This window comes from Rattus rattus, chromosome 5, assembly GCF_011064425.1.
Source record: "Rattus rattus isolate New Zealand chromosome 5, Rrattus_CSIRO_v1, whole genome shotgun sequence".
NCBI lineage: Eukaryota > Metazoa > Chordata > Mammalia > Rodentia > Muridae > Rattus > Rattus rattus.
Genome location: NC_046158.1, coordinates 157787532 through 157811340, shown reverse-complemented (window position 1 = coordinate 157811340; position 23809 = coordinate 157787532). Strand labels below are relative to the sequence as shown.

The window sequence follows — 23809 nt, the reverse complement described above, 5'->3', positions numbered from 1 at the left end:
TCTGGAATGCTTTTGGGGGGAAATGTTGGGCAGTCTGAGATAGTTGAGTGTGCTTGCTTAAAAATGAACTGAGTTTAGGGAAAGCAACTTCTCATTGAGTCACTGAAAATAAGGCCAGTTTTGCAGATCTGTTGGACACAACGACCACAGTGGCTGTACGCGCTAAGTCTGCAACTCCATAGCTCTAACCAAAGCTGTTTAGGTTGGTATTGACAAACTGTGTAGCGCTTACTTTAACCCTGGGTAGAGTTGGATATCAACTCAAAAGTGTGCAAGGGAAGAGGCCAGTATCTTAAATAGAGAGGGGTTAACTGAGTTTCAGTGCCTCTGTGGATGATGGATTAGCAACCCCACTAACAAGTCTGTTAGTGCCATAGTCTTTTCTACAAACTAGCTCCTGCTTGGGGTTCCTCGGCCGCTTAAACCCTGAGCTCATCATCTTTGCTGCTTGCGTGAAGTATCCTTTAACCACGGTGTGGTGTCTTTTCACATGAGGACATTGTCACATATGTCCTCTCACAGTACTATTTCTCCTACACTCTGACTTTCCTGTAAAGCATTTGCCAGTTGATTGGCCTGCTCCAGTCACCCTGAGCCCTGTGGTTCTCTTTGGGCCTGTAAAATGCTTCCCTCAGCTGCTTTGCCTTCCCTGGGAAATTTCACTAAATACCAGCAAGTTTTGTCTTTTCCTTTTGCTCAGGTGATAATTTTTATTTTTTGAATTTTCCAGATTATGTTTCTCTGTGTATCGTGGATTGTTAATAGGCTGCTTATGGTGGCACGCCTAGAGGCAAGTGGATCTCTATGAGTTTCAGGTCAGCCAGGGCTATGTAGGGAGACCCTGTCTTTTTTTTTTTTTTTTTTTTTTTTTTTTGGAGCTGGGGATCGAACCCAGGGCCTTATGCTTGCTAGGCAAGCGCTCTACCTCTGAGCTAAATCACCAACCCCGTAAACTGGGAATTCTTAAACTTTCTACCTTCAATCCCTTTATGCATAGGATTTTTTTCATGCTACTCTGGGTATATGATATATAAAATTGATGTACAAATCAAATATTAACTGATAACGGAATTTTATAATGGCCTTCTCCTATTTTACCATTAAGGAGAAAAGCAAATTTTCATTCTAAAGAGATGCATGTGCTTGCTTATTTTTGCATTAAGTGTTAGCCTTGGGGCTGGAGAAATAATGTCTCGGAGAACTGAATTTAAGTTACCAGTACCTAAGGCAGCTCACAGCCACCTCACTCCAGTTTCTGGAGATCTAATAATCTCTGGCCTCTGGGCACTTATGCACACATAAATAAAAATCAATCTGTGGGAGTTTTGTTTTATTTTGAGACAGGGCCTCACAATGTAGCTCTGGCTGTCCTGGAACTCACTATGTAGACCAGGCTAGCCTTTGAGTCACAGAGATCCTCCTGCCTCTGCCTCTCAAGTGCTGGTGTGTGCCACTGTGTCTGACAAATCTTTTAAAAACATTTTTTTTTTTCTTTTTTGGCTGTATGAGGTGGCACAGGCCTTTAATTTGAGTATTTGAGTTCAAGGACAACCTGATCTGTATAGTTCCAGGTCAGCTAGGGCTACAACCTCTGTCCGAAAAAAAAAAAAAAAAAAGCTTAAATGAATTCTTTTTCTAAGATTTATTTTTGTGTATTTGAATGTGGATTTGGAGGCCAGAATAGGACGTCAGAACCCCTGGAACAGAGTTTGTAAGTAGTTTCGAGCCCTCTCACTCCCCTATGAATACTAAGAACCAAACTTCATTTCTAGAAGAAGAGTGATAGGATCCAGTCCAGCCTGCAATTTTATTTTTTGAAAGACAAGGTTCTCCTTTGTGTGTGCTGCCTGCAAGAGTGACAGTGAGTTAGAGTCTCCTGTTCTACCCTGTAGTGCTGGGGACTGAATTCAGAGCATGGTATGGTACATACCCAGACCAGCAGTCCACCACATAACTGACTACATCTTGTCCTGATCTTGATCTTTTTATTCATTGGCACAGCTCAAGTCAGTAATTCCAACAGCAATTTTTGAAATTAAAATTCTAATACTATCCAAAGATTACTAATTTGATACTCTCGTCTGTAAGGAAGTTTTTAAAAGTAAATAATTATCTTCCTCCCTTCCTCCCTTCCTCCCTTCTTTGAGAGAGTCTCATTTGTTTAGGCCAGGCTAGTCTTGAACTCAGAAATCTACCTGCCTCTGCCTCGCCTCCCAAGTGCTGGATTAAAGATTTTTTCACCACTGTACCTGGCTTCTATTATATTTCTTTAAGAGCATAAACTTTATATAGTAAAAATATTGTAGTTCATAACAAGCAGTAGTCTTAAATATGATTAAGGTGCGTTTGTTGGTGTTTCCTGGCATGTAAAATGAACATGTTTTATATTCAAAACCAAGATGGCAGCACCCAAAGAAATTGCTCAGCACTTGCTACCCTTGATAAGGACTTTGATTTCTGGCCCCAACACATGGTAGCTCATAATCACTTATGTTCCAGGGGATCTAATGCCCTCTTCTGAACTCTACAGGCATCTGACACATGTGCACAGACACACATACACTTAGTTTAAAAATAGTAAATGTTTTTAAAGAACCAAGACGCAGTTGATCAGTACACCATGGGTGAACCCTTTTAGAAACACCTAAGAATCATTATGTATTTCATTTTGATTTGTTACATGCTTAGAAACTATGGTTGTTGCCAAATTTGTCATGACCTCCCCCGATTTCAGATATGGAACCCCATATAGGATTGCAGCTCACAGTTTGAGAAGTAGTTCTGGAACTGGAGAGATGGCTCAGTCGTTAAGGGCACTCCTGCTCTCATAGAGGACCCAAGCTCAGACCTCAGTGCTCACTTGGAATTATTGGCTGTAACTCATTTCGGGGGATTGGGCTCCCTCTTCTGGCCCTTGTGAGCACCTTGCCTGTGCATATGGTACACATACATGCAGATACAGGCAAAACACTCACACACACATACACACACACACACGCATGGTAATGCAGAGGAGACAGGGTCAGCCTGGTCTAAACAGTGAGTTCCAGGATAGCCAGGGTTATAGAGAGAAATGGTGTCTCAAAGAAAAAAAGAGTTCTAAACTACTATCTTCCTTGGCTCTCAACAGCCTACCCCATGTTGCCATTGCCTTATATCATGATTCCCCTAAAAATAAGGTTTATCGTGCTGTGGAGATGGCTTATTCAGTAAAATGTTCGAGCAAAGGGACCTGAGATTGATCCCTGTGTACAAAAACTGATACTGTAGCTGCTGTCATCCCAGTGCTAACAGGCAGACATGAGGACCCCAGGACTTCCTGGCAAGCCCATGTCTCTGAACTGGTAAGCTCCAGATTCAATGAAGGGGTCATTCTCAAAAGTAAGAGACTGTGAGGACACCTGACCAGCATTGACCTCTGGCCTCTCCCTGCCCAAGTACACATGTGCAACTTCACATACACACGTGAATGAATGAACACGCACCAAAAATAGTAACATTCTTATGTACTGACATGTCAGTTAATAAAAGTACATTCTAGGTACTTCATATGGCTGTTACTAGGGAATAAGTGAGTGCATGTGCCAAGGCCCTTCTCCAGTGTGAATACCAGCAAAGGAGGGAGTCACTAGCTCATTTGTGGTTTTTCTTTGTGTGTGGGTGAGTATACACCCAGGAATGCATAAAGGCCAGAGGAGATGGCCTGTGTTCTCTTGCTCTGCCTTATTTCTTCAGGACAAGGTCTCACTGAACTATAAACTAAGCCAGTAGCCAGCAAGCTCCAGCAATCCTGTCTTGCCTGTCACCACCATCCACAGCACTGAGGTTATAGGCATGAACTTGTACCTGTCCCTACATGAGTGTCAAATGCTCTTACCCACTGAGCTCCATCCCCATGAGCCAATTTTTGTTTTAGGCTTTGAAATGCATTTGAGTTTGGGGTACACGTGGGAATGTTCCAGGGACCAGGTGAAAGGGTAGATCCAGTTGAGTAGAGGTGGGTTTCCACAGTATGTGTGGAATAGACAGGGGTAGAGCGATGGCCGATGTACAATGGCATCAAGGACTTAAGAGTAGAAAATAGGTGGGCATGTCCTGGGACAGTTGCCAAGGTGACAGGAATGTCAGCCTGGTGCATTCATTAATTAGCTAAGCTTCCTGTGTGCAATAGGTAGACCTGGGGGAGAGAAGTCATAAAAATGTGGCCGGGGTAGGAGAGGTACTATATGGTCAGAGGTACCACTGTTCTGCAAACCAAGGCAGAAATTTGAAGTTGTTTCTGTATGAAAGAGTAGCAGCTCTCCAGCCTGGCTGTAGTGATACACGCCTTTTATCTCGGCACTTGGGATGCAAAGGCTGATCTTTTGAGTTTGAGGACAGCCAGGGCTACACAGAAACCCTGGTTTTGTATTTGGGGGTAGGGATAGATAGCAGTTCTCTAGTGAGAGAGTGAGATAGATAGCACAACGGGTAAGAAGTCTTTGTGCTTGCTCCACCATGGCCTAATGACCTGTGTAGTAGACCCTGGGAGCCATGTAAAGGAAGGCAGAAAAGATGCCGCCACGCCTACTTTGGTAATGCGCACATCACATTAATAAGAGAGAGAACATCATCAAGGGGCTGAAGTGATAGCTCAGTGGTAGACAGAGCACTTACACAGCACACACACACCACAATGGAGTCAACCCTCAGCACTGAATAATCAAATAGCACGGAGTTTTATAAAAGGGAAAAGCATTCTGAGGATAAAATACAAAATGCTTCCATTAGGTAAATAACCAGGTACCAGGATGCCAGCTGTGTTTTGTAGAATAACTTTTTTTTTCTCGGAGCTGAGGACCGAACCCAGGGCTTGCTCTACCACTGAGCTAAATCCCCAACCCCGTAGAATAACTCTTACCCTCTTGAGACTGGGTCTCCTTCAGCTGGTAGACCAAGCTGTCTTTGAACCACAGAGACCAGCCTGCTGCTTTCCCAGTTCTGGAATTAAATCCAGAACTACATCGTTTCCATGGATGCTTTCCTTTACTCCCCCCGTCCCCAAAGTAAGCCCTTGGATTCTGTAATCCTTGGCTTCTGTTGAAGAGAGCTGCAAAAGAGCTACACATTTGTATCGCTTCCCCCTTTTCCTATAAATCCTGACATCTTAGCTGTAGGGGTATTACAGTGGTTAAAAGCCCTTGTTGCAGGGGATCCAAGTTCAATTACCAGCCCACACAGTGGTCACAATCACCCCAAACTCCCAATTCCAGGGAATCTGACTCTCCTTTCTGACTTATGTGGGGGCCCTAGGCATAGCACATGGTTGGACATTCATACATGCAGGCAGAACACTTGGGAAATAAACCAGAAAAAGAAGGATCATTGACCTCTTTTTTTTTTTTAAACTTATTTTATGTATATGAGTACACTATAGCTCTTTTCATGAACACCAGAAGAAGACATCAGATCCCATTACAGATGGTTGTGGGTTGTGGTTGCTGGGAATTGAACTCAGGACCTCTGGAAGAGCAGCCAGTGCTCTTAATTGCTGAGCCATCTCTCCAGCCCTGACCTCTATAGGCAGGTTTGCACAGATTCTGTTCTGTGGACCGGACAATTTGTGACATAAGCCCTCTTTGTTGTTACTTTTTTTTCTTCTTTTTCTTTGAGACGGGTCTCAGTGTTTCCCTGGCTGTATTGACTGGTTTTTGTACTTTTTTGTGTCTTAAGAGAGTGTTTCACTCTGTAGCCAAGGTTGTCCTGGAGTTCACAGGTCTTCTTGCTTCAGCATCCTCAGTGCTTGCAATACAGATGTCACTACACCTGGTTACAAAGTCTATGAATTGTTTTCTTGGCTCTTTTCTGTGCTGCCAGTACCTTGTGCTGTCTGTACTGTGATGGTCAGTGTTGGATCTCAGCTGTGTACAGATGTAGCACTGCCAGATAAAGATCTGCTGCAAATTGGAATCTGCTGTTCTTACAGTGAAATCAAAGACAGATGCTTTACTCTATTCCACTTCATACAAAGTTGCTGATTTGTTTGTTACAGGATTCTTCAGTGCTGTGCAAGTAAATGCATTTTATCTAAAGTTAGCTGTTAAGATCACTCCATACCTAGCATGTCCCTAGAGTGGCTCCCGGTTCAATCTCCAGCACTGTACATAATAAAATGAACTAGAAGTTAAATGTTGGGTTTTAGTTTTTTTTATATTTAAATTTTTTAAATTTAATGTGTATGAGTGTTCTGCATCTATTATGTGTACATACAGTGGGTGCCGGGTGCCTGGTGTCCGAGGAGGCCAGAAGAGGGCACTGAATCCCCGGAACTGGAGTTTTTTGTCTCCTTGTGGATGCTGGGAACATAACTCAAGGGCAGAGTTGAGGAATCAGGGTAGGCTCCTTGACAAGAATCAGAAATGTGGTATTGAAGGATCTCACCAAGGGAAGCAGACGCAGCCTCCTATTGCCCCATTGGAAGCCCCATGAGCTGGCATGTAACCTTGGGAAATGTTAGAAAGAAAACTACTCAAGACCTGGGCTTCTGAATGGAGCATTAAGGCCTCTACAGTGTGAGAGAGGGCTTACTAGACTGGAGCACATGTTCGTTCTTCCAGGAAGCCGAAGTTAGGACATAAGACTGGCTTCCAAGCCTTGTGTCTGTGCATACATAAATAAGCTGGTTGTATGGGGCAAAGCTGAGCGCCTACCCGGTGTTAACTGCTCTCGGGGCAAAGTGGCTAGTGTTTACAGTACTGTAAGAGAGTAAAGGCCTCTCTCCGGTTTCCTTAAGTAATTTGGGGGTCAGTGAAGGAATGTCACTGTAGTAAGCGCTGGGGGGGGGGATATTCTTAAATGCCTTCGTGAGGAGGCTGGGGGTAAGGGGGGTCCGGCCCTCGTAGGCACGTATGCCAAGGCATTGGCTCCTGACTCCTGGTTGGTATTTAGGAAGAAATGGACGGGGCAAGGGTGTTTCTAGCAAGGAGTAAAGCAGAGTTAAGTCCCAGGGAATTCCTGTTGGGCGGATGCCCTTCCCGGCCCCGCATACTCCCTGCAATAGGCCAAGAGCTGCGCGGCCCGCAAAGGGACTTTGGAGTTTTCCTGGCTCCTTCCCACCGGAGTCTGACGCTGGTCTACCACGAAGCGCACCAGTCCCCGTAGGCGCAGAGGGTTTCTAAAGCTTTTGGAATACTGGGCAGAGTGCTGTTCCAGGATAGCTCGAGGAATCTTTTCGTGGCATTGGCTCCTAGCTTAGCCCCTTGGTTCGGGACTCGGAAATCTGTCAAGCGTGCCCAGCCGATTAGGCTGGCGCTCCGAGGAGTACGGGCGGCGCATGCGTGCAAGAAGGGCGGCACGGCCGCTCTAGCCTCACCACGTCTCGGTGGCCGGTTGGTTTCTTCCGCTTGCCGCGCGGCCCACCGCTCTAGGACGGTAGTCTCGCTGGTCTCCGCTCTAGATCAGTGGTAGGTCTGGAAATGGCTGCGGGATCCCTGCGGCCCGGGTAAGTGGCTCTGTGCAGCGAAGGAGGGCGGGAGCCGTGTGGACCCGAACGGCATTTAGGATCGGGGCAAGGTGGAGCGACGCCATGCCGGCAGCCTAATCCGGGCGAGCGGTGCAATGGCGCCGAGAAAATGGCGTCGCGGTCCGTGAGGCCCTTTCCGGCCCCGGGCCGAGGGATCGCGGAGGAGCGCGTGAGGCCGGGCGGGCGGGCGGGCGGCCTGCCTGCCTGCGTCTGGTTTCTGTCTAATCACTGGTTGGCTTGTGTAGTCCAGGCTGGTCTGGGTCTGGGAGGCTGTGGAGCCCTTGAGTGTGAGTCGGGGTTAGGGGCCCAGCCAGCCTCCCGCGGCCGCAGGTCCTCAACACTGTGGTAGAACACTCGTGGTAGGACGCGATTGGGCCTAGGCGCGAATTCGCGGGAGTACGAGCAGATATCTCTTGGGGGTGGGGAGGGCTTCGGGGAAGACCAAGGCCCAGCCCCTTGTAGGGCCTGGGCGTTGCCTGGGCTTTCATTGCCTCTTGCCAATGTTGGTGGCCAGGTGTGGGTTAATGTAGATTGATCTCAGCAGTAACTCTTGAGTAAGAGGCCCTGGGTTTGATTTGGAATGTTGTGTATATTTGATTTTCCACAAAAGGATGTTCCTTGTTACACTTGATTAAGTGGAGTGAGTTTGTCTGTCCGGCAAACTCAGTTGTGTACAGATGAGAAACAGCACACAAAAAAAGGTTGTGTAATTGATGACCCCCTGCCAGCACTCATGACCAGCACTTTTCCTCCTGGCACTCAGTGCAAGTGTAGCATCACAATAGCTTGCTGAGAACGTGTGCTAGGGAACCTGAGGAAAGCTCAGGTAGGTCTTGAAGGCGAGGTGGGATGTCTTCCTATCTTTTGTCGTTCGCAGAAGTTTTCTATTGTCCGAAAAGCTCTCTGGACCTCTGGTAGGTTTTGCCTCAACAGGCTAAAGAGTCTTAATTCAGTTGGTGCTGAGCACCTCCAGTAATGATTTCTCTTCAGCGTGTGGGTACTGTGCCAGGCCTTACACTTCTGTCAGCATGGCATGTTTTACCATGTTACACATTTGTCCTGTGAGACTAGGTGACTTCTGTTTGGCCCCAGAAGAGTAAAGATTCCACTGTTTCATGTTGCTCTTAGATCCCTGCATAGTGAACCCATATTGTAGGAACTGTTTCTTATGCTCAAGTCCTAAGAAGTTGCCCCTAAATAGAGTTTTCCTTAGGTCTTAGGTGACTGGGTCTTTATAGAAACTCACCAATAGTCTCTGAGGTTGTGTTGATTCGGTTACAAAGGTTGTGTGATTTGCAGCCAGTGATAGTGTGCTCTTTGGAAAGAGGAGGTCAAAGCCCAAAGTCTGAGGTGCGCTCATTTGTTCTGAGTGTGCAGGCTCATCTGTGAGACAGACAAGGCTTTAGTTTATTTTCTGAGCAGTCATTTTGAGAAGTTCATAAGGGAACGTGAGTAGGCAGTTGACATACTTTTTAAGAATAATTCTAGAGGTTGGAGAGATGGCTCAGCTGTTAGGAGTTCCAGTTTTCTTTTCTACAAAACCAGAACTTGGTTCCCAAGCATCTGGAGGGCTCACAACCATGTCTAACTCCAGCTCTGGAAAGTCCTATGCCTTCTTCCGCATCTTTGGGCACCTGCACACAGGTGGCAGACACATTTTTTTTTTTTTTAAGATTTATTCATTTATTATATATAAGTACACTGTAGCTGTCTTCAGATACACCAGAAGAGGGCATCAGATCTCTTTACAGATGGTTGTGAGCCACCATGTGGTTGCTGGGAATTGAACTCAGGACCTCTGGAAGAATAGTCGGGTGCTCTTAACCGCTGAGCCATCTCTCCAGCCCAGCAGACAAATTTAAAAATAAGTAATTTTATGCTTGTGTCTATACAGTTTATCCCTAGATGTTACCTGACTGTTGGGAATAGAAAGTGCTGGTTATTTAGGACAGGAGCAAGAATTGGGAGCCTATATCCAGAGAGCCTTCCCCTGAGAAGCCTGATAGGCACTGTCAAGGATTTGGTAAATTGTAGCTTAAACGGATGTTTGGGTTTGAAATAGCCTTGTTGCCTGTTTATATTTGTGTTGATATTGAGGAAGTACTGGGGATTGTTGCTCCTCTAACTGCCTTGAAAGGAATTCAGCTGAGCTGCAGTAGATAATACAGGAAGCTCTGCTAGAGCTCATTGTTGACCTCATTATCCTGGGCCCACACCACAACCAAAGGGAAAAACGCCCATGTATTGTCTCCACCAATCCTTGAGATGGACAGGAAGGCTCCAGCTAAAACCCAGCTCCTTACTACAGATGTTAGAGATGGACAAGTAGGCTCCAGCTGAAACACAGCTCCTTACTACAGATGTTAGAGATGGACAGGAAGGTTTCAGCTGAAAAGCTTCTTGGGCTTTGACCTGAACTTAGGAAGTTACAGCCTCCTCAGCGTAATGACTGAACCTGAATGAGGAGGGAAAGGAGTGGGATCTGATTGGGTCTACTCATGGCCCTTGTGAATCTTAGCTAGATAGAAAGGGTGCTTTATACAGACAGATAGCAGTTATGGGAGCTTTGTGCTCAGTCCCCACACCAGTGATTCTCAAACCAAACTCCAAGGTCTTTATACTAAAACCTTCCTGGTGACACTAAAGAGCCTTTGTTAATACTGATTGATTTTACATTTTTATTCATTATAAAACACTTTTATTTAAACTCCAAAGTCTACGACAACTTAATGAAAAAAGCAACGTTTATGCTTTTGTAATCTGTTTATTTCCCAGCGACTGTTTTCTTCCATCTGTTTCTGCTTCAAGTGTCACATCACTGTCGTTTAGCCCCTAAAAAGTGTGACTTTTCAGTGGTAAGAAAGGGGCATCTGATACTTAAGCGCTGTGCAGCTAGCTCTGTCTATCCAACTATCCTTTTTTTTTTTTTTTTTAAGATTTATTTATTTCATGTATGAGAATACACTGTGGCTATCTTCAGACACACCAGAAGAGGTCATCGGATCCTATTACAGATGGTTGTGAGCCACCATGTGGTTGCTGGGAATTGAACTGAGAACCTCTGGAAGAGGAGTCAGTGCTCTTAACTGCTGAGCCATCTGTCCAGCCCCCAACTATCCATCCATTTTTATCATTGACTGTTCATAACGATTAAAAGTGCTCTTTTTGTTTTTGTCCTTTTGCAACAGGGTCTTGCTATGTGTCTCTGGCTGTTGTGTTAGTCACTCTGTTGACCAGGCCAGCCTGCCTCTGCCTCCCGAGTGCTGGGATTAACAACAAGCACCACAAGGCCTGGCCTTAAGAGTGCCCTTATTGCTGGGCACAGTGGCACATGTCTTTAGTCCCAGCACTCGGGAAGCAGAGGTAGGTGTATCTGTCTGAGTTCCAGGATGGCCAGAGAGAAACTGTGCCTTGACACTCCCCACCCCACCCCAAAAAAAAGAGTGCTCTTATTGTTGAAATGAGTTGGAAGAATACTTGACTCTAAACACCTAGAAAACAGATCACCTTTACACTATGAGACTGTGTCTTTGAGCTATTTTTATTGGTGTGCCCAGGTTCTTGCCTTTGAGGAAAGGTATAGAACAAGAAATGATTTTCTTGTGATATTAAAGATGCTGTTTTATTCAATTTGTACTCTGAGATGTGAGTTAGGATCTGCCAATGCTGTGATGCTTAGAAAAGTGGCACAATCAGCTAGAGGTATCTGCAGAGGACAGGCACCAAGACTGTGCTTGACCGGCTCTTGGCATTTACTATAGGATATAATGTGCTTTCATTGTACCCAGCGTGGGGTTGAGGATTTAGGTCAGTGGTAGAGCGCTTGCCTAGCAAGCCAAGGCCCTGGGTTCGGTCCTCAGCTCCGGGAAAAAAAAAAAAATGTCATTGTACCCAGCGGGACTTAAGATAGTAATGCCTACATAATCTGGGGCATAAATATGTGGGAATAAACATGAGCTTCACATCTCAGGAATTCCATATCCTTTGCTTGCAGGAAACACAACAAAAGGATCCTCCAAGCCATGTACATGTACACACATTGTTGGGTAGGTAGTCAGCCTAGATACGGGGTTTCCTGATTAGCTTATAATGTGATGATCTGGTCCTGATCTTAGGAGCAGCAGTTACCCATACAAAGCCTACCATCTCTGGGGATGTGAAAGGGACAGGAGGAGAACCCACCCTAGCTGATCTAAGAGACTTGATGCTCTACCCCAAACAAGGCTAGCCTCACACAGTTTCTAGTTCCTGGCCACCAGTAGAAGACTTGAAATTTCCTCCCTGCATTGCTACCAAACTTAAAAGCCTATGTTTTTTAAGATCTAAGAATCTTAGTCTTTTTTTTTTTTTTTTTTTTTTTTCCTTTCGGAGCTGGGGACCGAACCCAGGGCCTTGCGGTTGCTAGGCAAGCGCTCTACCACTGAGCTAAATCCCTAACCCAAGCCTATGTTTTTTAAACTAGAAACTGGAAGGAAGGAATTTGGGATATGGAGAGACTTGGAGGCCTGGGTGAAACATCAGTCCTGACAGTGGTTTTTCTCTTGACAATGCCGCTTTTTGTCCTCATGGGAGATTTAAATCAACAAGATTTTTATTTTTTTAAAAAAATGATTTCCTTATAATGCTTCTTTTCCTCAACTTACTTTGACCTGGCCAGAAAATTTTAACTGATTTGGTAAATAGCATTTGTTTTACTGAGCAGTAGACATTGAGAGAAATGCAAACTGGGTTTCTTAATTTACTTCATGGGCTGAAGCATCAGCATATGTGATAGACAGGTTTTGCCACTGCAGACCTTGGGGCTCAATGACAAGAGCTAGGCATTACAGCCTGCTGGGTCAGGATTATATATGAACAGCAAGCTTCTCCCACTGAGGGCCAGGGAAGAGGAAATTTCTCATTTCTGAACAAGTTGAATTTTATATAAACTATTAATTTACTTTATGAGAATTAAAACTGAGTTTAAAAGAGCCCTGATAGTTTTTCATTTTTCATAAACAGTGTCAGCATCTTCTCAGTCCCTTTTACTTAATGGAAGATGTTTATTTAATAATAGAAAGAATAGGGGCTGGAGACATGTCTCAGAGGTTAAGAGCACTGACTGCTCTTCCAGAGGTCCTGAGTTCAATTCCCAGCAACCACATGGTGGCTCACAACCATCTGTAATGAGATCTGATGCCTTCTTCTGGTGAGTCTGAAGACAGCTACAGTGTACTTATATATAATAAATAAATAAATCTTTAAAAAAAAAAGAAAGAATAAGTAATGATAAACTGACCTAACGTGTCAGAAGTAACAAATTCTGGGTTAGGGTCAAACAGTCTTTATTGCCTCAAAAGTAAATTTGGGGGCACTGGAGGATAGAACTCTTGTTCCATTCAGTGGGGTTCTCAGGGCTAGGCTTACCCCCAGGCATTGCTTGTGCCATCCTAGCATCCCTGCACTCAGGTGGTATTTAAAGTCAAGGTCATCCTTACAGGAGAACCTGTCTAAAGTGAGATAGCTTTAAATATCATTTCAGGGAAAACTAAAGTTTAAAAACATGTTTTGCAAATAGGTCAAAATGTACATGTTCACTTGGGTATTACGAGTCATGATTGGTTTTCTGGAATTGCTATGGCACATGTAGGAGCTTCACTGTGGCCATCTGTCCCAATTCAGAGTTAGTTTTATGGTTGTTGCTGCCATAGGTGGATAACAGTTAGAATGGTGATAATTGATTGAATGTTCAGATTAGATTGGTTAAAAGGTAGGTCATGTGCCAATGCTATTTTTTAAAAAGTGATATTTTAACATTTGGGGAAAGTAGGCTTTACCCAGTTTCTCCTCTGCATTGGTAATAATGCTTTTAGCTGAGTCAGGAAATGGGAAGGAATTTGGAGGTCGTTCTAGAGCACCTAGGATGAAAGATGGTGCATCATAGGTGCTGCCACTGACTGTCCTTCCCTGCCCAGTGCTATCCTAAGTAGAAATGCTGTAGACAGTTCAGTGGCTTCTGTGGGATGCCTAGAAACACACACACACAACCCACGCCCCAGAGCTGAGAGGCCAAAACTCTCTGAAATAATAGACCAGTGTGGCAAGGTTTCCTGATTTTTGCAGCCATGTATAAGGGGCCCTGTGCCCCCACTCACTGTGGGCTGGGTTTGTAAAATACGAATTTCCCTTTATAATGTCTTTGGAACTAGGGAAGATGGCTCCGTGTATCTTGTGTAAGGGTTTGCTGAATTTGATACCTCAAGCCGTTGAACAATGACTGCCCATTCTTCTCTGACCTACACCCCTGCCCATAGCAGAGACATGGACAAACACACAGAAAAAATAAGTGTAGTTTAAAGAAATGTAATACCCTTGAACAAGATGTACATGCCACTTCTATTAGACTTAGCCCTCAGATGTCACTTTCCTATGAGGAGTTGGCACTTGGACATCTTGTGGAATGGCTTCTTGAATGAGCAAGCACTTTGGCTGACAGCCTCAGTGTATGGGACGCATGCTCTCCAATATAAATGATGTGAGTCTCAACAAAGGCATCTAAGGATTTCTTGCTAAACATAAAATTTTCACTTTCAATAGAAAATTAGAACTTTGGAAACTTGTATCTATCATTGAGAGCTTGATAGCTTTCCTGTAATGAAGCATTTCTGAGTCAATCCAAGCTGTTACAGATAGATGCCTTTGTTGTCTAACTCTGCCTGAAGTCCCGTAAGCTTGGTGCTTTCTTTCTAAGTGACTCATACACATGTGGTCAGAAAATGCAAATGGGTAAAAAACTGACATAGTGCCAGACAGGCCAGTTGGTTAGTACAGGGAAGTGAGAGCTTGCCTGGGCCTTATAGTCCACAGCACTGCTAACTGCTGGAAGGCTGCTGTTGATTTGATGCAGTTTCAGACAGCAGCTGCAGTTATGTAAAAAGAACAACATGCCTCTGTACAGCAGGGACGTTCTTCATACAGGTCACTAAAAAATATAAGGCAGAAGCATGTTTGGAAATCCTGCTGTCTTCTGTTAGCCAGAGATCTGCACAAAATAAAAAATACTACCATTTTTAATACTTGTGTGGTTTTGAAATAACAAGTAATATTAAATGTGGTGGACTTTTATTTAGAAAATGACTTTTCATAAATAGCGGTAGATTCATTCCTCATAAACAAAAGATCTTATGGATTCTTCAGAGTGTATTTTACCTGGACCAAAAACTTTGAAAGCTGCCACCTAATGCTGGTTAGCTGTATACCCTGTTTCTGATGTCACTCTTAAGCATGTAGTTGGCCTTGTCTTTGAGAAATAGTAGCTCTTTTTTTTTTTTTTTTGACAACAAGAACTTCACTAGGGCAGCTTAGACTGGCCTTGATTGAATTTGCTGTACTCCTGTCTCTGCTTCCTGAGTATTTAGTTTAGTATGTACTGTCTCACTTGACTTTAAGCTGTGTGTGTTGTATGTGTATGGTATGTGTATGTGAATGTGCATGCCCTATGTGCTTGTCATTCTGTGTCTTCCTCTGTTACTGTTTTCTACATTACTTCCTTGAGATGGGATCTCTGAAAGCTTGGTTTTTGTAGGGCCTGCCTTTCTGAGCACGTTCCAATGTGGAGGTTACCAGCGTAGTACAAGCAGCCAAGCTTTATATGTGGATGGTAGGGATTTGAACTTGGGTCCTCATGCTTACAAAGCAAGTGCCCCTCCTTTTTCACTGAGTCATCCTTCAAGACCCTACATAAGATTTTAATGCTGAGATTACAGTGTAGAATCTGGGCTTCTAGTTTAATAGCAATTAATGGGTTTTTAATGAGAGGAACGGAAAAATATCTTTTAATATTGTCTAATGCGGTGACTCACACCTTTAATTCTAACATTCAGGAGGAACTGAAGGCAGTAAGATTGCCACAAGCTCCAAAAGCGTGGCCCAGAATCAGACCCTGTCCAGAGACTGACAGGGACCAAGCAGAGTTAATTATAGCCTCAGTACACTTGAAATGGCCACTTTTTTCTTCTTTGAGGAGAAATTGTAAATATGGCACGGTTATAATTTCATGACCACTTTTTGTATGAACTGCTGTATAATGTTGTGGAAAGACACTAATTTAGGTTAGAGATGTAACATAATTTATTTTTAACTTATTCCTCGGTGGTGCTGAGCTTGGTACCCAGGACCTAGTGCATACCAGGCAAGTGTTTGCTTCTGTGCCACAGTCTAACCCTTATTTAAAATGCTCTCCATGTATAACCCAAGATGGCCTTTCTTCTCTTCTCCCTAACCTCAGTACTGAGATTCCCATGCCATTGCCATGGTGCCAGGCCCCCAACAGTGTATTTTACTTACACCTTACAGATATAGTTTACTTTGTTGGTACTTTTGTTTCGATAAACACTGAATGCTACATTGGTAGAGTTATGAAAAAAATTGCAAATACAGAAAATCTATATTACAGATGTCTTCTATATCATTCTACTTAGAAGAAATAACTGCATTTTTACTTAATAATATTCAAGACTATTCTAAATTCTTATTTTTCAGGTTAACATGTACTTTTCACCATAGTGTTGGGGATTAAATCCATGCTAGGTAGACACTCCAGTGAGCTACATTTACATCTATAAATTGAATCTATAAAAAACAATTTTTTTAGGTTATTTTATGTGTATGAGTGTTTTCCCTGCAGGTATGTTGTGTACCACATATGTGCCCGATGCCTGCAGAGGTCAGATGAGAGTGTTGTATTTCTTGGGGATATCCTGGAACTGGAATTATGGATGGTATGTGGGTGCTGGGGACCAAACCCAAGTCCTCTGCAAGAGCAACATGTGCTCTTAATTGCTGAGCCATCCCTCCAGTCCAAGTAAGGCGAATCTTTTTAAATGATTTTCATTTCTGAGGTTATTGGTTCTTTTTGTTGTTGTTTGTTTTTTAAATAGGTAGATGCTTGTGTCCCATTTACTTTTACAAGTAGTTTCTAACTTGTTGGTTTGTTGTCTATTTAGTTTCTAAAGTGCTATATAGAGCCAATCCAGCTCCTGCGGCTGGGTCTGGCCAGTAGTTTCTAAACTCTTGAAGTTGGCTTTTGGTGGCTAGCTTTCCATGTGATAGAAACTAGGACGACCTCCTTGTGGAGGTGACATAAGCTCTAGAAAGGTCTTTGTCACTTTAAGGATACATGGAATGCTCACCCTTTGTCTTGGGTTACTAGGGAGACCACAGTTAGCTGGAAGACAGTTGGAGCCAGGCAGAGAGAGGAAGTAAGAGGTGGGTTCTGCTCAGAATTGCTGCTCTGGCCCTTGTGGTTTAAAAGCCCTGGCTAGAAACAAAGATGTTTGGAGAGGGTGTTAGATTGTGATTACACTAAGAGGAAAGGAGAGGCTTGTTGTATTTGTTTCTTGTGGGGCACAGAGAACAGTGTCATTAGTTAGGACCTTATCAGGAAGATGAGGTGAAATTTATATAATAGATTGAGACTGAGTCTCCTTGTGTAGCCCAGACTGGCCTCATACTCAGCTTTTGCTTGCTTCAGCCTCTTAACGCTGGGATTACAAATAATGTGCTACCCTCAGATGTTCATAAATAACCACATCATCAGTGAATGTAAACTTAGTTCTCTAAATTTCTTAGATTTTAAATTAACTTATGATGCTTCCACACTAAGATTGCTTTAAAATTACATAGCATACATAATTTTGTTATTTAACCTTTCCACATTTTGTGTTTCTTTGTGCTGGGTCTGCTTCATGATAGGTTTTTATTGACTACAGAAGCTGATGCCCTGGGCCCTCTCCTCTGCCTCACTTTGCCTCTTGCCTGGCACCTTCTTTAGTGTGTACCCGTACCACTGCCTCTCTACTCTCAGACATCTTTGTAAGTCACTCTGAGAATAGAGTGAGTAGAATTGGCTTTTTCTTGTTGGCGTATGGTTTAGTCACAGTTGTTTAAGATCTGTAATATGTTTTTCCTTTTCCGTAGGAGCTTGGTCAAGAGGCAGTCCCCACTGTCCCTTTGGTTGTTTGAAGCTCCGAAATCTTCTCATTGATGAACTGTGACTGACAACAGTGTGGTGAGGCTTGTCCATCTGCTGGACTTGGCCTCAGGTTTATTATTTTATGTAGGATTTTCAGCCAAACATTTCCAAACTTTCAGTTTTGGGACAGGTAAGTGGCATTTGTATAAAGAAGTGAGTATAATGTCGCATTTATATTTATTTTTAATGATCTAAAGTATCAGAACTTTAGCATAGCTTTTTTTAATGAATGGCCATTGTTAAAAATTTAACTCATTTTTCTTTTTCACTTGGCTATTTTATCAGTGTATAAACCTTGAAGTGTGTAGTTTCTGTCTAATGAGAACAATTTTGTAGAGAAAATGTGGTGTTGCCTTTTGAGTTCTAGGTGTGGAATACTTGTCAGGAAGGCTGGGTAGGTGGCCCCCAGACTGCACTCTGAGTAGAGATGCACTGTAGCCTGTGTCTGTGGCTCAGTGGTAAAATGGGAGTTTAATTTAAAAACATTGTCATGGTGCAAAACTTGTTTTGTCTAAACAACAAATTCTCTATAATGAAGAAGCTGTATAGTAGTTACAGTTTGAAATTTCCTCAGCTGTATGTATTAAATTCTTCTTCTTAAGAATTTTAGCTTGTGTGTGGACATTTTACCTGCCCTCATGGCTGCAGCATGTATATGATGCCCACAGAACACAGGGCTGAGACTGGAGTGATAGCTATTGGTTCTCTTTACGGGTGTTGGGAACCAAGCAAGCCCATCTCCTAGAGAGAAGTCAGTGCTCTTAATTGATGAACATCTCCCCAGCCCCAGCTGTGTGTATTTAAAAGACCACACCAGGCGAGAATGGTGGTGACTTCTTTAATCCCAGCAGTGGGAGGCAGAGGCAGGCAGATCTGAGTTCAGGCCAGCCTGGTCTGCAGAGAAAGCTCTAGGCCAGTCAGTTATATGGTGGGACCCTGTCTCTAAAACAACAAAGAAAATGGAGGACACCTCAGCCTCATGAAGCCAGCTCTATGCCATTGTGTCAGTCCTTGGTCTATCTGTTCAGGCAGTCTGAGGAATTAGCTGCACTGTGACTCAAGAGTCATTGTTGGTCCCTGACTCGGTTGGATTCTGGCATTTACCATTTTAGAGGAGGTGTGACCGACCAAAGAAGTGATAATCTCGACTCAGCAGCCTCAGAGGACCTGAAGACAAGGGTCCAGGGTGCTAGGGAGAGATGAGCGCTCTGTAGCTTCGTGGCAGTTATCTACCGAACGGTCAGGAAGGAAAACAGTGGTTGTGGTTGAGAATTTTAATTCTCTGTGTTTTGTGTTTTTAGGTTTTTTGTTTTTATGCAGTCCTTATCTTAAGATGGAAGATGCAGTAGAGTCATCCGCCACCAGCATTTAAATGCAGCTCAAGCCTGCACAGCCAGGAAGAGAATTCTCAAGGTATACTCTCTTCCAGCTCTGTCATTCTGAACAAGAATAAAGATTTCATCTTTTAAAAAGAAAGTGAAAGACCTGGGTGTGTGGTGGTACTTGTAAATCTCAGTGCTTAGGATGCTAAGTAAGGCATGAGGATCTCTACAAGTCTAAAGCTGACCTTTGCTACAGAGTAGTAGCAAGACCCTGGGAAGACAGACATGGGCACACTTGGGCTGTTGTTCAGATCAATACAGTGGAGTGAGCAGTCATCAGGAGTCTGCCAGTTGTTCTTTTTTACTTGGCGTCCACAAAAGGACTCCATGCTCAGTTGGCACCAGTGTTGAAGACAGTCTTTCCCAGTCCAGGCTTGGGGTGAGACTAAAAAAGGCAGCAAGCACCAAAGCCCCGGACACATTTGGCCAGACTTTCCGTGAGGCAGACCCAGAGGTGGCATACATCATATACCCTTGCTCCCTGGTTGCCATGAACAGCTTAACTCTACACAGTCCCTTAAGAATGATGTGACCTAGCGCCATTCACATGTCTGCTGGCCTCACTGTCTGAACGTTTTTATGCTGCTTGACTGCCCTTGAGTCATAGTTCCCTACCCATTTTTGCATACATTTATTCTCAGTTGGATGGTTTTCTGCAGAGCACTCACTATAGTTAACTCACATCATCTCACAGACACAGCATAGAGTGCAGTGATCAGAAGCATCTAGTTCATGTGCAGCTCTGCTCCTGTCAGAAGCCACATCTTATCACCCTTGGTAAGGGCACTCAGTGCCCCTGGTGTGCATTCCAAGACTACATGGTGTGGTGGTTTGGTAGGATGTTAGTCACAATATGATTGCCTTTTGTCATTAGGTATGGATGATAAAGGGGACCTGAGCAATGAGGAAGCACCCAAGGCTATCAAACCCACCAGTAAAGAGTTCAGGAAAACCTGGGGTTTTCGAAGAACCACAATTGCCAAACGTGAGGGTGCAGGAGACACCGAGGTGGACCCCAGTGAGCAGCAACCACAACAGCATAACCTCTCCCTGCGCCGCAGTGGACGGCAGCCAAAGCGGACCGAAAGGGTAGAAGAGTTCCTTACTACTGTTCGGCGCCGAGGGAGAAAGAATGTGCCGGTGTCCCTGGAGGATTCCAGTGAGCCCACGTCCTCCACAGTCACTGATGTGGAGACAGCTTCTGAGGGGAGCGTTGAAAGCAGTTCTGAGATCAGAAGTGGCCCTGCACCTGGCACCTTAGGGAAAGAACATCCTTCCTCTTCTGAAAAGGTGAAAGGAGGTGATGAGGAAGAGGACACCTCTGACAGTGACAGTGATGGTCTTACGTTGAAGGAACTTCAGAACCGCCTTCGAAGAAAGCGAGAGCAGGAACCTGTGGAGAGGTCCCTGAGAGGCATTCAGAATCGACTGCGGAAGCAGCGCCGAGAGGAAGATCCTGCCGAAGCTGGGAGTGTCCAGATAGGCAGTACTGAGGAGGACATACCTCGCTGTAAGCAGGAGCCTGAGGCTAGCCAGGGACCAGTGTCCCAGTCAGAGAAAGATGACAGAGAAAATCAGTTGGAGGGGAAAGCGACTCAGGGAAGTAAGGAGGAAAGCCCCAGGGAAGCTGGCAAACCAAAGCCTGAGTGTGAGGTTTACGACCCCAATGCCCTGTACTGCATCTGCCGCCAGCCTCACAACAACAGGTAGGTGGAGGGAGGGAACTGGTAGAGAACCAAGGGATGGAGACAGCGAGAGGACTGACACTTGCTTTTATGCCAAACAGCAGTTGGCTTATTGAGAAAAGACTAATGAGTCTGAAAAAAGAAACAAGGAATGCATGCATGTCACTGCCTAGAGCTGCCCTCTACCATGGTGGCCACGTGTGGTCCATGCAGGGGATGAAATGCTCAGTGCCTCAGTCTCTCAAGCCATGTGCAGATGTTGGACACTGTAGATAGGCAAGAACCAACTGTTGTCCTACAGATCCTATGGGAGCGTTAGAAGATGCACCCTGTATGGTCCTTTGAGTTGACTGCCAGGTGGTGATGGGGCATCTCTGTGGGATTGTTAGGAGGTGAAGTTTCTGTTGCTGTGTGGAGATACTCTAAAGCCTCTAGTTCACTCTTAGTGTTCTAACCAAAAGATGAAGGGCTGAGGATGTGGCTCGGTGAGTAAAATGCTTACTTAGCACACATGAAGCCCTGGGCGTGATCCCCAGTACCTCATATAATGGTGAGGTGGCATATGCCTGCAACCTCAGCTCTCAGTAGAGGCAGGAGAATCAGAAATTCAAGATCATCTTTGGCTACGTAGGCAGTTTAAGACAGGAGAAACCCTGTCTCTAAAAGTAAGTAAATAGAGAAAAAAGATGAGGGGCTGGAGAGATGGCTCGGTGGTTAAGAGCACTGACTGCTCTTCCAGAGGTCCTGAGTTTGATTCCCAGCAACCACATGGTGGCTCACAACCATCTGTAATGAGATGTGATGTCCTCTTCTGGTGTGTCTGAAGATAGCTTACACTGTACTCATTAATTAAATTATTAATTAATAATTAATACAGTGTATACATTAATTAAGTCTTCTTAAAAATAGAAAAAAGATGAAGCAGATTTGGAGTGCTGCTAACAAAAGGATGGGGCACTTGGATGTTTTTAGCTCTGATCTCACTTTTCCCTTTATTTGCATGCTTTTCATACTAGAATGTTGAAAGTGTGACCGCATGATCTGTTGGACAGTGACCACATGATCTTCCCATTTAGGTTTATGATCTGCTGTGACCGGTGTGAAGAGTGGTTCCATGGGGACTGCGTGGGGATTTCTGAGGCCCGAGGGCGGCTCCTGGAGAGGAATGGGGAGGACTACATCTGCCCAAATTGCACAATTTTGCAAGTGCAGGATGAGACGAGTAGCAGCGCCGCCGATGAGCAGGATGCTGGGTGCAGACCTGTAGGTGCTGATGGCACAGACTGTACAAGCATAGGGACAGTAGAGCAGAGGTCCGGAGAAGACCAGGGCATAAAGGGTAGGATTGAGAAGGCGGCAAACCCCAGCGGCAAGAAAAAGCTCAAGATATTCCAGCCCGTAAGTACCTGTCTGCCTTGGCAGGCACACGTGTCAGGCTTACTGCTGCTGAAGCCAGCAGTACTGGGAAGGTACCTTCCCTTTAGGGTAGTTGGGTTTTTGTGGGGCAGGTACTGATCCTTATGGGCCTGAGCCCTGCAAGAGAACATCCTGCTGCTCTGTGTATCGACTTAATGACAGCCTGCATGGATGTCTGTCACTCCAGCTAATGTCAGTTGTAACTGCTCTGTCATAGCCTCTTTAGTGCCAGCAATACTGTGCTCTAATGGTTCCTTAAGGGGAAATGCATTTCTCCACAGTGCTATTGACTGAGTTTGAAGAAAAAAATTAACCTTTTCACATGTTCTTGGTGTTACATGTTTTGAGTGCTGGCAGTTTTTGAGAGAAAGGTGCACTGTGTTCTGTTCTTAACAAGCTTACCTGAACTGTTACATGCCTGGTACTCATTGGGTTGTTTCTCTGCCTGCCTGGTGTTTTCTTCATTCTTCTTACTTGAGTTATATTATCTCATGGGACTGTAACCGTCACATTTCCCATGAGCTAAGACTAGCAGTCTTATGGCTCAGGAGATCTGTCTCCTGTTGTCAACAAGTGTGTTACATTTCCCGTGAGGGTGCCATCAAGAGTATCTTCACTTCAGACCCCTAACCTCCATAGCCTGCCCTCCAGCAGGTGAGAGTCTGCAGAAACTGCAGTCTACACTGTTACTGCCTTAGTTCTCACTGTGCTACCAGGTGAAAATGTGACAATGACATTAAACGGTGGCTGCTAACACCATTTACTGGAGGAAGTTGTCAGTTTGATGCTTTTATTATTCAGTATGTTAGACATGGCCTGAATCTTACTCTGTATAAACTTGGATTTGGCAGAAGAAAAGCAACAACTCTATTAAATATTTATCCTGAAAACTGACCTTTTGCTTGAGTCGGTGTAGGGACACGTTAATACCTACTTATCTTTTCTAGCAACATAACATTAGAAGTTGTAAGCACAGACTCCATAAGTACCTACACGAGTCTTGTTTCTGCTGCTGTGTTACGGACTTAGCTTAAAATTCCCATTTCCAATCTCCATGGGTCAGGGCACAAGATTATCAAGGCTTCAACCTGGCTAGGACTGGTCTCATTAGAAGGTAGTAAGAGATGACCTTCTGGGACCTCTCAAACTGTCGGATACATGTTCTTCAGTTCAGTCTTTCTGATATACTTAAAACTTAATGCCCACTGGTTATCTGTAATGTGTGTATCCTGTGTCTTGGCAATCTCCTTCCAAACCACTCACAAAACCCAGGCGAGGCCACCTTTCTTTAAAACCAACAGTGGATCTCTTCTCTCTTAGGGAAAGGCACATTTTCTATTCTAAGAATTTTCACCGGTAGGTTGGGTTTGGTGGAGTCCACACTTTAAAGGCATGAGTTTAATGTGTATATATTTCCTCCGGGTGGCTGGAGAGGTGCTCAGAGATGAAGAAATCTAGTTAATCAAGAGGAACTAGGTTCAATTCTTAGTACCCAAATGGCTCTCAGCGCCACTTATAGCTCAAGTAACAAGTAGTCTGATATCCTCTGTGTGTGGACAGACAGACATGAAGGCAAAACATGCATACATATAAAGGAATTTCAATTTAACAGCATGTGCCATCAAATCTGATAACCTGATTTTCATCTTCAGATCCCACATGGTAAAAGGAGAGAATTGATTCCTGAAAGTTGTCCTGACCCCCCCCACACACACACACACACTCACACACACACTCTCTCTCTCTCTCTCTCACTCTATGCAACAATTTTTTTTTAATTTATATAAATTGTTTATTATTTTTTTAAACAAAA

At 44.2% G+C, this 23809-nt stretch overlaps 1 protein-coding gene and 1 long non-coding RNA gene across 2 annotated transcripts in view; both read left to right on the top strand.

Annotated features, from left to right (window-relative positions):
- The first annotated feature begins 6460 nt into the window (after nt 1-6460).
- Nucleotides 6461-19123, top strand: LOC116902419. The gene is made up of 3 exons (XR_004388068.1): nt 6461-7480; nt 17459-17643; nt 18815-19123. It is a non-coding gene; the product is annotated as an uncharacterized LOC116902419 (long non-coding RNA).
- A 636-nt stretch (nt 19124-19759) lies between these two features.
- Nucleotides 19760-23809, top strand: part of Dido1 (death inducer-obliterator 1) — a 32003-nt gene continuing 27953 nt past the window's right edge. Inside the window, 2 exon segments of the mRNA XM_032904948.1 lie at nt 19760-20601; nt 21657-21978. Of these exon segments, the coding sequence (XP_032760839.1) occupies nt 19772-20601; nt 21657-21978 (1152 nt within the window). The 5' untranslated portion in view covers nt 19760-19771.